The 13,336-nt window shown below is 39.5% G+C and overlaps 1 protein-coding gene across 4 annotated transcripts in view; it reads left to right on the forward strand.

Moving 5' to 3' along the window:
- Positions 1-13,336, forward strand: part of ttc3 (tetratricopeptide repeat domain 3) — a 55,400-nt gene that overhangs the window by 665 nt on the left and 41,399 nt on the right. For all 4 annotated transcript variants that reach the window (XM_084104225.1, XM_084104224.1, XM_084104226.1 and 1 more), the window contains exons 2-12: positions 119-187; positions 358-400; positions 493-652; positions 1,013-1,091; positions 1,171-1,236; positions 6,257-6,386; positions 10,870-10,955; positions 11,068-11,162; positions 11,252-11,314; positions 11,393-11,447; positions 12,921-13,083. In XM_084104225.1, the coding sequence (XP_083960351.1) occupies positions 388-400; positions 493-652; positions 1,013-1,091; positions 1,171-1,236; positions 6,257-6,386; positions 10,870-10,955; positions 11,068-11,162; positions 11,252-11,314; positions 11,393-11,447; positions 12,921-13,083 (910 nt within the window). In that variant the 5' untranslated portion in view covers positions 119-187; positions 358-387. The remainder of the gene's footprint in view (positions 1-118; positions 188-357; positions 401-492; positions 653-1,012; positions 1,092-1,170; positions 1,237-6,256; positions 6,387-10,869; positions 10,956-11,067; positions 11,163-11,251; positions 11,315-11,392; positions 11,448-12,920; positions 13,084-13,336) is intronic.

Here is a 13,336-nt window from a genome sequence, read left to right on the forward strand (position 1 = left end):
AAACATTAAATACACACGATAAGGGATAGTAACCAGTACGAATCGTAAGATTAAATGCAATACTCGATATGAATAATCTGTAATGAAGATGATTTTCATGTTTTTGTTTTTGAATCAGAATGTCAGACATAGAGGACTCGGATCTGGAGGAGGAGGAGTAGATGTTAAGCGACACAGAACCAAGATTGTGAGTAGAATTCAGATGTCAAGTCAACTTTATTTATTAAACTGAATCAGTGATGCAAACTAGGAGAAGTTCAAATTCTGCTTTAAAGACAATAGAGTCATGATTCAGATCAAGTGATTCAGTGACTCACTGTACTGAACACACCCATGATTCACTCTGTTTTCCCTCAGATCTATCAGAACCAGTTCCCGTTCATTCACATGGAGCCGCCCGGTGAGTGTGTGTGTGTGTGTGTGTGTGTGTGTGTGACGGTGTGTGTGATTAATGAGCAGTTTGGCAGATGTTTCTGTGTTGCTGTGCTCTAGACGTCATATATGAGCGGTGGGTGAAGATAAAGCCGGAGGTGAAGAAGCTCGTGGGTCACCTGATGCACGTGTCCGTGTTCTGGTGGCATATTCTCCTCCGACAGCAGGAGAACCACCCCACCACCTTCTGGGCCGTCGAGATGGGCTTTCTGGACTCCAAGTGAGTCGCTTCAGAGAGATCTGATTCAGACAAATCAATAATAAAGTCAAGTCTCCTTCATTTATACAGCGCTTTAACAATAGAGATGTTTCACAGCAGCTTTACAGAGATAATAGGAGATTACAGTAAGAGATTGTTTAGGCTTTACAGCAGATCTAGAATAAAGTTATTGTCCAGATTTTGATTGATTCACTTCCATTGCGAAGATCATTAGTTACTAACTTAGCGGCCGCTAACACGACACCGTTCTCACAGAAAACAGAAAACTTTTAATGTGTTCCGGCCGTTCATTCACACGATAACAGTGTTTGGTTGACCGTGAGGATTAGAGAAGCTTCATTGCGCTGTTCTATCTTTCAGTGTGTCGAACGATCTGAGTCTGAAGAGGCTGGAGAAGATCGAGATCTTGGAGAGTATCCTGGAGGCGATGGAGCAAGGCGTACGTATCCGTCCTGACGAAGCTCACGCTCGTCCTTCACTGAGTCTTCGGTTCTGATCACATGTCTTGTTTTGCTCAGCTGTCTCACAGGGACATGGAGAGGAAAGCCCGAGCCGTGGTGTCGCTGAGCAGACTCTTCACCTTGGTACGCTGCCGTAAGCCTTTCTTCTGCCAGTAATTACTGTTGTGAACTTAGAATCGAAAGACCAGGAGACTTGGTTGTTTCTTCAGCAGGTTTCTTTATTGAGGACACGAGCTGTCGGCAGCTGCAGTCACCAAGCCTGACGTGAATGTTCGCTTACAGTTTATATACATTTAGGGGCAGGAACAGAAAAAGACAGGTTTAGGAACTGGTTTTAGACTGAGAGCATTGCCCACCCTAATCCACTCAGCATATCTATTCAAACACTGAGACCCGAGTACAGGACTGGCTGGACTTTCTTGCTAAAACACAAACTCCAAGAGTTTCAGTAAAACAGGACTGACCAGAGTCTTTTGCTTATAAAACTCTGATAATCATAATTTATACCTAACCTTAACATGCTAAATTCAATGTAAACCTAAATTAAACATTTTAACAAATTTGCATTCCCACATTACTCTCCCTCATGTCGTTCCAGACCTGTCAGACCTTCGTTCATCTTCGGGACACGAGATCTTGTTGATGAGACCCGGTGATCAGTGGGGGCTTCTGTTTATATTTGGCGCATGGAAAGTATTCTCGTTGCTTCATAAAATTTAGGTTGAACCACTGTAGTCACATGGACTATTTTAACAGTGTCTTTCCTACCTTTCTGGGCCTTCAAAGTGTTAGTTAAATAGCTGTCAATGGAGCCCCCCCGAGCCATCGGATTTCATCAGAAATATCTTCATTTGTGTCCCGAAGATGAACGGGTTTGGATGACATGAGGGCGAGTAATTACTGACAGAACTTTCATTTTTGGGTGAACTAACCCTTTAAAGAGATTCTCCACCCGGAAGTCAACACTCTCTCATCATTCCCTCACTCTTGTGCTATCCCAGATGTATATGACTTTCTTTCTTCAGAGAAACACACAGGAAGGGTTTAGGACAATAATCCATCACTGCGAGTCCATATAATGGCACTGATCTTGATTCACACACACACACACGCACGCATGCATGCAATCTTGCTCTTGAATGACAGGGATTCTGCTCTGTCTATTAAAGGGGACCTATCACGTGTAAGTGCTGTAGTGGCGATCAGATTTCTCTCCCCTTCTGACGTATGAAGAGGATCTTATTATAATATTACCGGCCCTTAATCTGCACGTTTACACACACCAGCCGACATTTGGTTCCACGAGCGACAACAGAGACCAGTTCTAACGCACTGATAAAGATCCAGCAAAGCCTGAAGCTGTTCTGTGGTTGAGCTCAGACGAGCACTGAACACTATTGACCAGAACATGTCACCGCTGTCTTATAAAGACCTCAGGAACTGAGGACACTTGTGGAGAAGTGAAACATGATGATGAGATGATCAGTGTAACTCCACAACAACTACAGAAATGTCTCCACTAACATTCAGAAGCTCTTCCTGAGTCTCTCCGTAAGGCTGCACTCGCTACTGGTGACTCTAAGATTCTGGATGAGTGATATTGGCCTGTTCTGTTATTGCCGGAGTTTCTGAAGCTCGTGTAAAGACTCCGCCCTCTTCTGCTAAAGCTCATTTGCATTTAAAGGGCATATTGCAGGTTAGAAGACCCAATGAGTCAATGTATAGAAAAATAATGTAGGAACTAGATTTTCTTTAAAAAAAACTTCTAAATGCGCTACAGTGGCTTCTGGAGTCGTTTTTGTGAGAAAATTTTACTTCCGCATCTGAAAATGGGCGTGACGTCGCACGAGGGAGAGCGGTCGATTCAAACAACAGGGAAATGATGGATCGCAAGACGTTTCGGACGCTGAGGAAATTGTTCATACATATACTCGTATGACGGAGCACAGCTATACATGAGCCTGCTAGGCAGCCAAGAGAGCAGGGACAGGCCAGGAGTAATGTTAGACAGAACAACGGTCAGAGGAGACTAATTGAGTTGTGGTGTGAGGAGATGAAGAACAGGTGTCTTGGTGAGAGACCAGTGTTAGCTTATAGATACGTTTCCTTGAAATTTCTTTGAATAATTTTTTTTATTTATTTATTAAAACTAACATCATAAATATGATTTTTTTTTTTTGCTTTGAGCAATGATGGAGCTATACTTGACTCTTCTTAGAAGCAAATAAAAGAAAACAGCTCCTTGGACAAAATGAAATGTAATATTGATAGTATAAACAGGTTTATTTTAGTTCAGATTAACATTTGAGGGCAGCAATTGTATTTATAATGTCAAAATAAAACTGACGTAATGTAAATTGAAAGCATTTTATCCTACTATTCCTGCCAAACGTCCATGGTTGCAGACAGTAGTGTTACTACAGTAAATCCATGGTGAATGTTGCTGATCTGTGGACACTGGATAGTTCATTCATTGCACAGTTTATTCCTGGTTTCCACGTCAGCGCTGTTTGATCCGTTAATAACGGAGACGTGAATGTTTCTCACTAGATCTCGCAGCGATGTTATTACTTCAGTGGCGAATTCAAATGCTTTATTTACTGGATCTCGCAGTAACAGTGTCGCTTGATCAGGCTCACGCTGCACTGGTCCAAACTGATAAACGGTCCACACAAACACAATAACGAGTAGCTCAGTTTTCGTTTTCCGAAGCCGATGCGGAAGAGAAATCCCGTCTCTTCACCTGCACAATCCGCGCCCAGGCACGACAGATAGATAGCACCGTCCTTTTTCTTGTTAGGAAACCGGTGGACTCGATGTCCTGACAGGCTGGAGTTTCTGCAAGCTCCACAAACACAATAATTTACCATGACGATGATAAATTGAAATACAAAAACTACTGAAAACACACCGACTCACGACCGCTCTTACTGAATACACATCTCAATGTCTCCCTCATGTGACGTAAAATGACGCAATGTTGAAAAAACGGTTTGTACGAGCAGTCAAAGAAACGCTCACTTTATCTACTAAATTGGTGTCCTTATGTCGTTTTAAAACATTTTAAATCCTGCATTATCTTTTCATATGATATTTTCATACACGGTTATATATTCATTTTGATTTTTTTTTTAACCTGCAATATGTCCTTTAAAGGGACACACACAAAAACAGCATGTTTTTGCTCACACCCAAAAAAGGGGCAAATTTGACAAACTATAATAAATGAGCTGATATTTTGAGCTGATATTTCACAGACACATTCTGGGGACACCAGAGATTTATATTACATCTGGTGAAAAGGGCATAATATGTCACCTTTAAACCTTTGACGAGTACGATCACAGCGAACATTCAGATCTGCGTTCTGATCCAGAGAGAGCCGTTGTCATGTATGGATATGAAACTTTCCAGCCACACAGTATCATTATTTCTGTTTTACAGCACTTCAGATTAGCACAGAAGTACTGGATAAAAGTTAATAGCTCACATATAAACACTGATGTCTCCGGTTGCGATCAGAATGGAATAAATCGCCTTCTGAAAGTAACTCTGCTTTAAATAAAGACTATTAATTACATCGTTACACCAGTAGGTGGCGACAAGTGACTGTTAAAAACATGTATTTGTCATTGAATCATTTGGTAAGAGATTTGTTCAAAAACAATGATGCATCCTACAATGACACAAGTAGTCAACTTAGTATGTCTGAATACATAGTATTAAAACAAATAGTCAAAGTCCCCGGATGACCTACTAGTACGGGTGAGATTCTGAAGTGCGCAAACGATGGACACTTTACAATCCCATGAGGCCACGGGAGAGGATTAATGACGCGGCGGACACTGTTAATGAAGCAAGTGAAGTCTTTATGAGTGAGTCAATGAATCATCCATGGATTAATAATAATTATTATTTTAAATTGACTGCAGTTATTAACATTTTGTCAGAACCTCTAGTAAATGACGTTACTTTGTTTAGCTAGTTGTCTATTCACAATAATGATCTTTTTTTTTTTTAACCCCAAAAAACGTGATTTTCCACTCATCCGGAATCACGCAGCTCCAGTGAAGCTCACACGGGAAATGTAGTTAAACATGAGTGTTTTTCTCACATGGTTTGTCTTCAGTCGTACGGATCATGTGACGATCGCTGCGTGTGGTTTTCCACGAGCGACAGCCACTCAGTGCCATTAGATGCCCTCGCAGAGATGAGTTATTGTCCGAGACGGTTATTTAACAATCACGACAGGCCTAGTGACCGTCAAGTCTCCTTCATTTATACAGCGCTTTACCAATATAGATGTTTCACAGCAGCTTTACAGTGATAACAGGAGATTACAGTAACAGAGATTGTTTAGGCTTTACAGCAGATCTAGAATAAAGTTATTGTCCAGATATAGTTAGTTTTGATTGATTCACTTCCGTTGTAAAGATCATTAGTTATTAACTTAGGGGCCGCTAACACACACCGTTCAAACAGAAGACAGAAAACCCTTAATGTGTTCTGGCCGTTCATTTGCATGAGAACAGAGATGACCGTGAGAAGCTTCATTGTGCTGCTTTATCTGTCAGTGTGTCGAGTTTCAGTGTTTCTGTGCAGAGAGAGAGTCATGTACAGGACATCGGGGTGGGCGTGAGGAGTGTCCCTTCAGCACACCTGGACTCAGGGCTCCCACGGGTCCTGGAAATACTTGGAAGTTTGTGAATCTGAAAAAAATCATTCAAGGCCCTGGAAAGTTTTTGAAATGAAACGCTCACAGATACACGTCCTTGAACTTATTTTGTGCGAGAAGTTTTCTGGAAAAAATTCCATATTCCCTCCGGTCCGCTAATGTGTTATTACACCAACACTCCGTGGCCCATGCGCACTAGCTTGCTTGATTTACGTTAGTTACGCACATTTACGCGTTATGTTCATTGTTTCCCGTGTGAGGTACTTTGTGTTATACGTTGCCATGACGTTCACACACGCAAAACTGTAACAATGTATCTTACAAGGTAACACAATGTAACCTTGCTCTCACTTAAAATGTGTCGCCACATTAAGTCCTTGAATTTGAAGTTAACCGAGGTGTGGGAGCCCTGTGTGTGTGTGTAGCAGGAGGATTGTTTGTGTAATCTCTGTGTGTGTGTGTGTGCAGCAGGAGGATTGTCTGTCTGAGGCGATCGCGTGGCTGCTGGACTCTGGAGTTCCTGGTGTGCGTCAGAAGCTGCTGGATCTCGGCTCAGTGGAGATCCGCTACCGCACGCTGCGCTTCGTCTTCAACGAGTGTGAGTTTCATGTCCATCAACGACCTCACGGAGCGAGAGAGTAGGGCTGGGTGGAACATACTAATTTATCGATTTTAATCGTTCTCATTTTGATGAACCGATATTGATTCTTTAATCTCAAGGTTGATATTTTAGATGCTGATGCGTTTAAACTTCACTAAACATTCTCTGTATCTCCTGCCATCCAATAATAATCTTTGATACTTCTGATATGAAACAATCTCATCTTTCAAATCCTGTCAGTTTCATCAGTAAATTCAGTCAGTAAATGTGTGTTTAATGTGTGTGACAGATGAACCGATCATCTCCTCCTCTTTATTACTAGTTACAGCAGCAAATAAACATCAATGAACATCAGAAGGAAAGTTGAAAGATTCAGAACAACTTCCTGAAATCAGTCGTGTCTCATGTAATCCATCAATCAGAGATTCAACCAATCAGTCAATAACACAGCTGGAGAATGATGTCACCAGGGATTCAAGTTCTCCGTCGCTACGACAGATTTCTGTTAATTACAGAGATCCCGCCTGTCCTTATGTCTTAAATTCACTTTTCATAATTATAAGGCCGTAAAAAGGCTTACATTTCTCAAACAGTGTAATAAATATCTTAATTTCAGTTTGAATAGGTCTTAAGTTAGGAAGGTGTGTTCACGCTCTCTTCTGTCATCACTCCACTCCTGATCCACTCCTGATCCACTCCGGGTCTCCATTCCCGCTCACGGCAAAACTGCTCCGTGTTCCCTCCATTTTAAAAGTTATTCTAATGTTTATTTATTTTATTTTTATCATAAACGTCTGAACACAACATTTATAATACTAAATGTAATGGTTTGGAAAGTATTCTACACGTTTAATAAATATAATTAGGCCTACACAAAAATGTCCAAATGTAGTGAACGCGCCTATAGAGAGAAATGCTCATATGAGAGATATATATATATGATGTCATGCTTGTGAAGTAGCCCATACGCTGAGTTTCATGAGTTTATGAGACGAGCTCCAGTTCACGTACAGTGCAATATCGCGCCGGCGCCGATATTTATTAAATCTAGGCAATTGGTTGATGAAACCGATTAAAATTAAGATACAATTTATACAAAACGAAATTCACTTTAAAGAAAGGTTTTCTACAAAAGAACTTAATGAAGTGGTCAAAATCATGTCTGGCCCACTCCATATGTCTCTCGATGTAATGATCCTATCTGACTTTTCAGATAATCAACATAGATAAAATAAAAAAATAACATTATATTATTTATTTATTTATTTATAATGGCTAGGTTAGAAACAGATATTGTATTATGTATAGTTTGTGATATTGGCTCATTTTTCTGCAAAAGCTCTCTTGGCTTTTATTATTTGAGAAACTTGTGTTAAAGTTATGCAAATGGTTAATTATGTGTATGACTACATCACAGAGTCAAGTCTTGCAAAAGCATTAGATTGAAAACATTGACATTTTATAAAGTGTGTAAATAATAGAAACGCTTTCTTTAAATGCAAATGTTCTTTGAGTGTTTCATTAGTGAAGGTCAAGCATGTACTCGCTAAACTCCTAATTAACAGAAGAAGAAGAGCTGCTCCTAAACTGGGTGTGACGGGCTGTGGAATGAGGTTTGCCCGAGGAAACATTCAGTCAGAACAGGGCTCTACAGTGCGCCCATTTCACTCGCACATGCGAGTAAATATTTCGGCGTGCGAACGTGAAAAAATATTTGGGCGCACTCGTGCGAGTGACACAGCATTTTTCTATAGAAACAGCTGCAAATACATCATCATGAGAGGAGGGGCAGAGTAGGACACTATATTACCGGGAGATCAGTTATTTAGGCCTAAATCTTCAGTAGCTAGTGTGTAGCCTCATAAATAAATAAAAAACTACAGTGCCCACACACGAACTATTTTAGGGCCCTATAATTTCCGCGATCACGGAATCGCGGACGGAATCGCGGAATTGGCAAATTAACGCGGAATCTAACTTAGTGTCAACGCGGAATTTTACATATTTGGAATAAAATTCTGTTTTTGTGTGGGAGAAAAACGTATGTCTGAGGAAAATCGCATATTACTGAAAGAACGAGCAGAGAGAGAGGCCCGGTGTAGCAGTCGATTCTGTTCCCTACCGGAATTCCTGTTCCCCCTGAACGAGCCGTGTCTGCTGACATCGCATGCGTCAAAGCCTTAATAAACCTTAATAAATCAAAGCCTTAATAAACATTACATTGAAATCTGTAATAACGTTTTAAATTAGAAAAGAAATAATCTGGATTAAAATATTAAAAATAAAAACAATAAAAACCCGCTTAAATTTCGGGAAAAAATACAATCCTTTTTTAACCTTTTGGCTTCCCGTATATCCTGTTGTGCTTCTTGCTCGTATTCAGTTCTGATGGTACGCATGGTAACTCGGCAACTACGCATGACTTGTAGTATGATTGTGTAAAGGGAACAGGAATTCCGATAGGGAACAGAATCGACTGCTTCACCGGTCGCGCGCGCGTCTTCAAACTGTCTTGCTCTCTCTCACTCCCTCGCGCTTATTAATCTAAATCAATTGAGAATTGACACAATGGTAAAAGATCGGAAGAACGAGATTTCACGTGGAGCATTCGGATATTTTTTTTCCTGAATTAGGCTACCGCTGTGTGTGAATTGTGCAAAAAAAAAAACTTTTTTACCTTTCCTTCTTCTCTGAAAAGCGTTCCGCCCATTCAGCTGACATAAAAAACACTTTCAATAAACTAAACAAAACATATCCAATGATGAAATGTTTTCTGTGTTGACAAATCTTGTGCGATGTCCTAAAACTGCCGGGATAATCACACAACGCGTACAAGTCTGCTAATGATACGTCCGATTCGCGAACTAATGACTCCTTTGAACCGATTCATTTTAATGAATGGTTAAAACAACTGATCTGTCCAACACTGAATCGGTTCGGTGTATAACAAAATCGGTAACACTTAAGGTTATTAGGTTATAAGGTTCCATTTATTAAACTCTAGTTAACTAGATCAGTTAACATTAACTATTAATAAACTGCACTTCTACAGCATTTATTAATCTTTATTAATGTTAATTTCACCATTTAGTAGCCTACATTATTTAAATGAAAAGTTGTATTTGTTAACATTAGTTAGCTTAATGCACTGTGTGAAGTAACATTAAAAATACAGGGTTAGGGTTAACTAAGATTAACAAAGATTAATAAATACAGTAACAAACGTATTGCTCGTGGTTCATGTTAGTTAGCCTAATACATTCACTAATGTAAACAAACCAAACCACATTTAACATCTCTTAAAATGAGAATTTTGTTTGTTACCTCAATAAATTTAGGGTCATTCCTATTTTATTTGTGTACATTTTAATCATTAACATTAAAAACACTCTTTTTACGACTAAAATTACAGTAAAGGGTAAAAAAAAACCTGAATTCCCAAAAATTAAAACGGAAAAAACGGAATTTGCAAAAATTAAAACGGAAAAAATGGAATTTGGGAAAAAATAAAACGGAATTTGGGAAAAAATAAAACGGATTTTATAGGGCCCTACTAATTCGGATCGGCACAGAGGAACTGAAACTGTTTGATCCTACAAAATGTGCTGAAAATTGTCTGTCTGCTGGAAAGAGGTCAAGACGACCAGGCTACAAAGCTTGGCTAAAGTGACTCAGACATGATCTTCATTTCAGATCAAATGTGAAACATACATAGGGCCTACATACAATGATAAATGAAATCTACATGACGATAAAATAGAATTAAATGAAAATCTTTTGTTTTAAAGTTTTGGTCTGATGTTCTTAACCTTACAATGAGCATTGTAAATTTAATTGTTGAATGATTCTAATAATAAAACTATAATGATAAACTTATACAACAAAAATGACTGTGCCTCCAAATATTTGTCTGTGCTCCTACATTTTTTTATTTAGGCGCACCAGTGCTCCTTGTTCAAAAAGTAAGTGTAGAGCCCTGCAGAAGAGGTGTTATGCTTTAACAGCCGTGTCACGTGACGCCATGTTTACCTCAGAGAAATAAACTCCAGAGTCAGCTAGAAAAATAACTCTAGATAGAGCATTTTGATGCATATACACACCATAGCACATATTCATGATACTTTTACTGTACTTTTAATGTTGTTTGAATAAATCTGAAAAAATGTTTGACAGACACCATTTAAATGTTTATATTTCAATAACAAATTGGAGTAGAAACAAAATGATGCCATTAAAAAAAAAAGATTGTAATGTTATTATCATAAAGCATCTTGTGATTTAAATTTTGCATATTTGCATATAAATCAGTTGTTAATTGTAACCTGTAATATTACAGTAATGCAGCGACTGACGGGATTCCTGGAGATTTTACAGCTTTAGTTCTGTGTACCGAGCCTGATATATGTCCACATAGAGTCATGTGATCTGTGTCTGTGTCCAGAGCTGAAGCACACGTGTGTAATAACCGTCTGTCCCACAGATGCGCGGTATCTTCAGGTGGTGTCGTGCAGTAAGAAGAAAGCCATCGCCGAGCTCAAGTCAGAGCCGGACACTTGGAGTTTATCGGTGAGACACTTGAAGATCACGGTCGTCTTATGTCACTGACTGATGATTATTGTTGGAGATCTGCTGTATTAGCAGAAATAAGACATTGTTTTCTTTTTTTACTGTATCCCAGAAAAGCGACGATATGAAAAACAAGGGAAATGAGCAGTTCCAGAAAAAGAAGTATGACATGGCTCTGAAGTGGTACACTAAAGCCATCAAATACCAGTAAGAGCCGGAACATCGTCACCGCTTTACTTCCCAATCCTGTCCCGTCTCCTGTTGTAATCCAGTGTTCATCTCTCGTTCTGTTTCAGCCCTAATAACCACATCCTGTACGGGAACAGAGCGCTGTGTTTGATTCGCTCTGAGAAATATCTGTGAGTGTCATTTCTGTTATTCCGATGCACATTACTGAGGAGCGTGTGTGTGAGACTGACTGTGGGAGTTGTTTTCAGGAAAGCACTCGGCGATGGAAAGAGAGCCATTATATTGCAGCCAGACTGGGCCAAGGTAAACGCTGAGTCATCATCATCATCATCAGTCTTTAGTTCAGTTCACGTTTATTTGTACAGCGCTTTTCACAATACACATCATTTCAAAGCAGCTTTACAGAGAGTGCACGAGTCCGCATTACAGCTTACAGTGATCTGACCCTGACCCTGACCCCTGACCCCTGACCCTGCTGTGACTCCGGTACGGTCGGGGATCGGTTGAATCTTAACAGTTTCGATTCTGCTTATTGATTCTGATTCGAATCAATTCCTAATTTCGATTCCAATATGGTCAAAAACAACAACTTTGATATCATTCACATTTAGTCTTATTGCAAAACATGTAATTGTATCTGAATATCACAAACACAATCAGGCTAAAGAACTCTTACACAAGGAGCGTTTGCCTGTGGTTTAAAAACACCACAGAAGAACAACTAGCAGAACTAATATACACTTCAAGCATCATTAAAGACAATAAACACTCAGTGATTAAACAAGAACAAATAAAAAATTAGCAATCACAACAAACAGACACAACTGAACAAAGATACGATTGAACTAAACAGTGTTTTAAGATTTTCAGGTTCAGAAACTGTAATCAAATGTAAAATAACACTGCAGTTTATAAATACAATATACATTACAAATATAGTTACAGAAGTTATTCAGTGAAGAACGAGTGGATTTTCTCTTTCTCTTTTGATATTTGATTAGTGTTATTATAGAGCAGGAATATTAGTGTTATTATAGAGCAGGAATATTAGTGTTATTATAGATCAGGAATATTAGTGTTATTATTGATCAGGAATATTAGTGTTATTATAGAGCAGGAATATTAGTGTTATTATAGATCAGGAATATTAGTGTTATTATTGATCAGGAATATTAGTGTTATTATAGATCAGGAATATTAGTGTTATTATAGCAGGAATATTAGTGTTATTATAGATCAGGAATATTAGTGTTATTATAGATCAGGAATATTAGTGTTATTATAGATCAGGAATATTAGTGTTATTATAGATCAGGAATATTAGTGTTATTATAGCAGGAATATTAGTGTTATTATAGATCAGGAATATTAGTGTTATTATAGAGCAGGAATATTAGTGTTATTATAGATCAGGAATATTAGTGTTATTATAGATCAGGAATATTAGTGTTATTATAGATCAGGAATATTAGTGTTATTATAGCAGGAATATTAGTGTTATTATAGATCAGGAATATTAGTGTTATTATTGATCAGGAATATTAGTGTTATTATAGATCAGGAATATTAGGCTGCTGTCCCTTTAAGAGCTGCCCAATATAGTGATGCACACTGAAGACAGTCGTCTCGCACTTCAAGTCATATTGAAACGCTCACAAAGGAATCGAGAAGAGGAATCAAAATGTAAATTTTATAACAAGTATCCGACTCCCAATCCCAGACTCCGGTCCGACTCTCACTCATAAAGGCCGTATCCGTGATGTTCCTCTCCTCCAGGGCCATTACCGCTTCTGTGACGCGCTGTTCTACCTGGGGGAGCACCAGAAGGCTGTGCTGGCCAACCGTGAGGCTCAGGAGGCGTGCGGCGCTGACCTGGACGGGCTGAAAGACCTGCTCCAGCAGAGCGAGCGCTTCCACAGCGAGCTGCAGGAGAACGCCGGTAACACACACTCCTCACAACACACACTCCGCACACTCACACACGCTCCTCACAACACACACTCCTCACACTCACACGCGCTCCTCACAACACGCACTCCTCACACTCACACACGCTCCTCACAACACACACTCCTCACACTCACACGCGCTCCTCACAACACACACTCCGCACACTCACACGCGCTCCTCATAACACACACTCCTCACACTCACACGCGCTCCTCACAACACGCACTCCTCACACTCACACG

The sequence above is a fragment of the Abramis brama genome (genome assembly GCF_963993115.1).
Source record: "Abramis brama genome assembly, chromosome: 25".
In the NCBI taxonomy this organism is placed as follows: Eukaryota; Metazoa; Chordata; class Actinopteri; order Cypriniformes; family Leuciscidae; genus Abramis; species Abramis brama.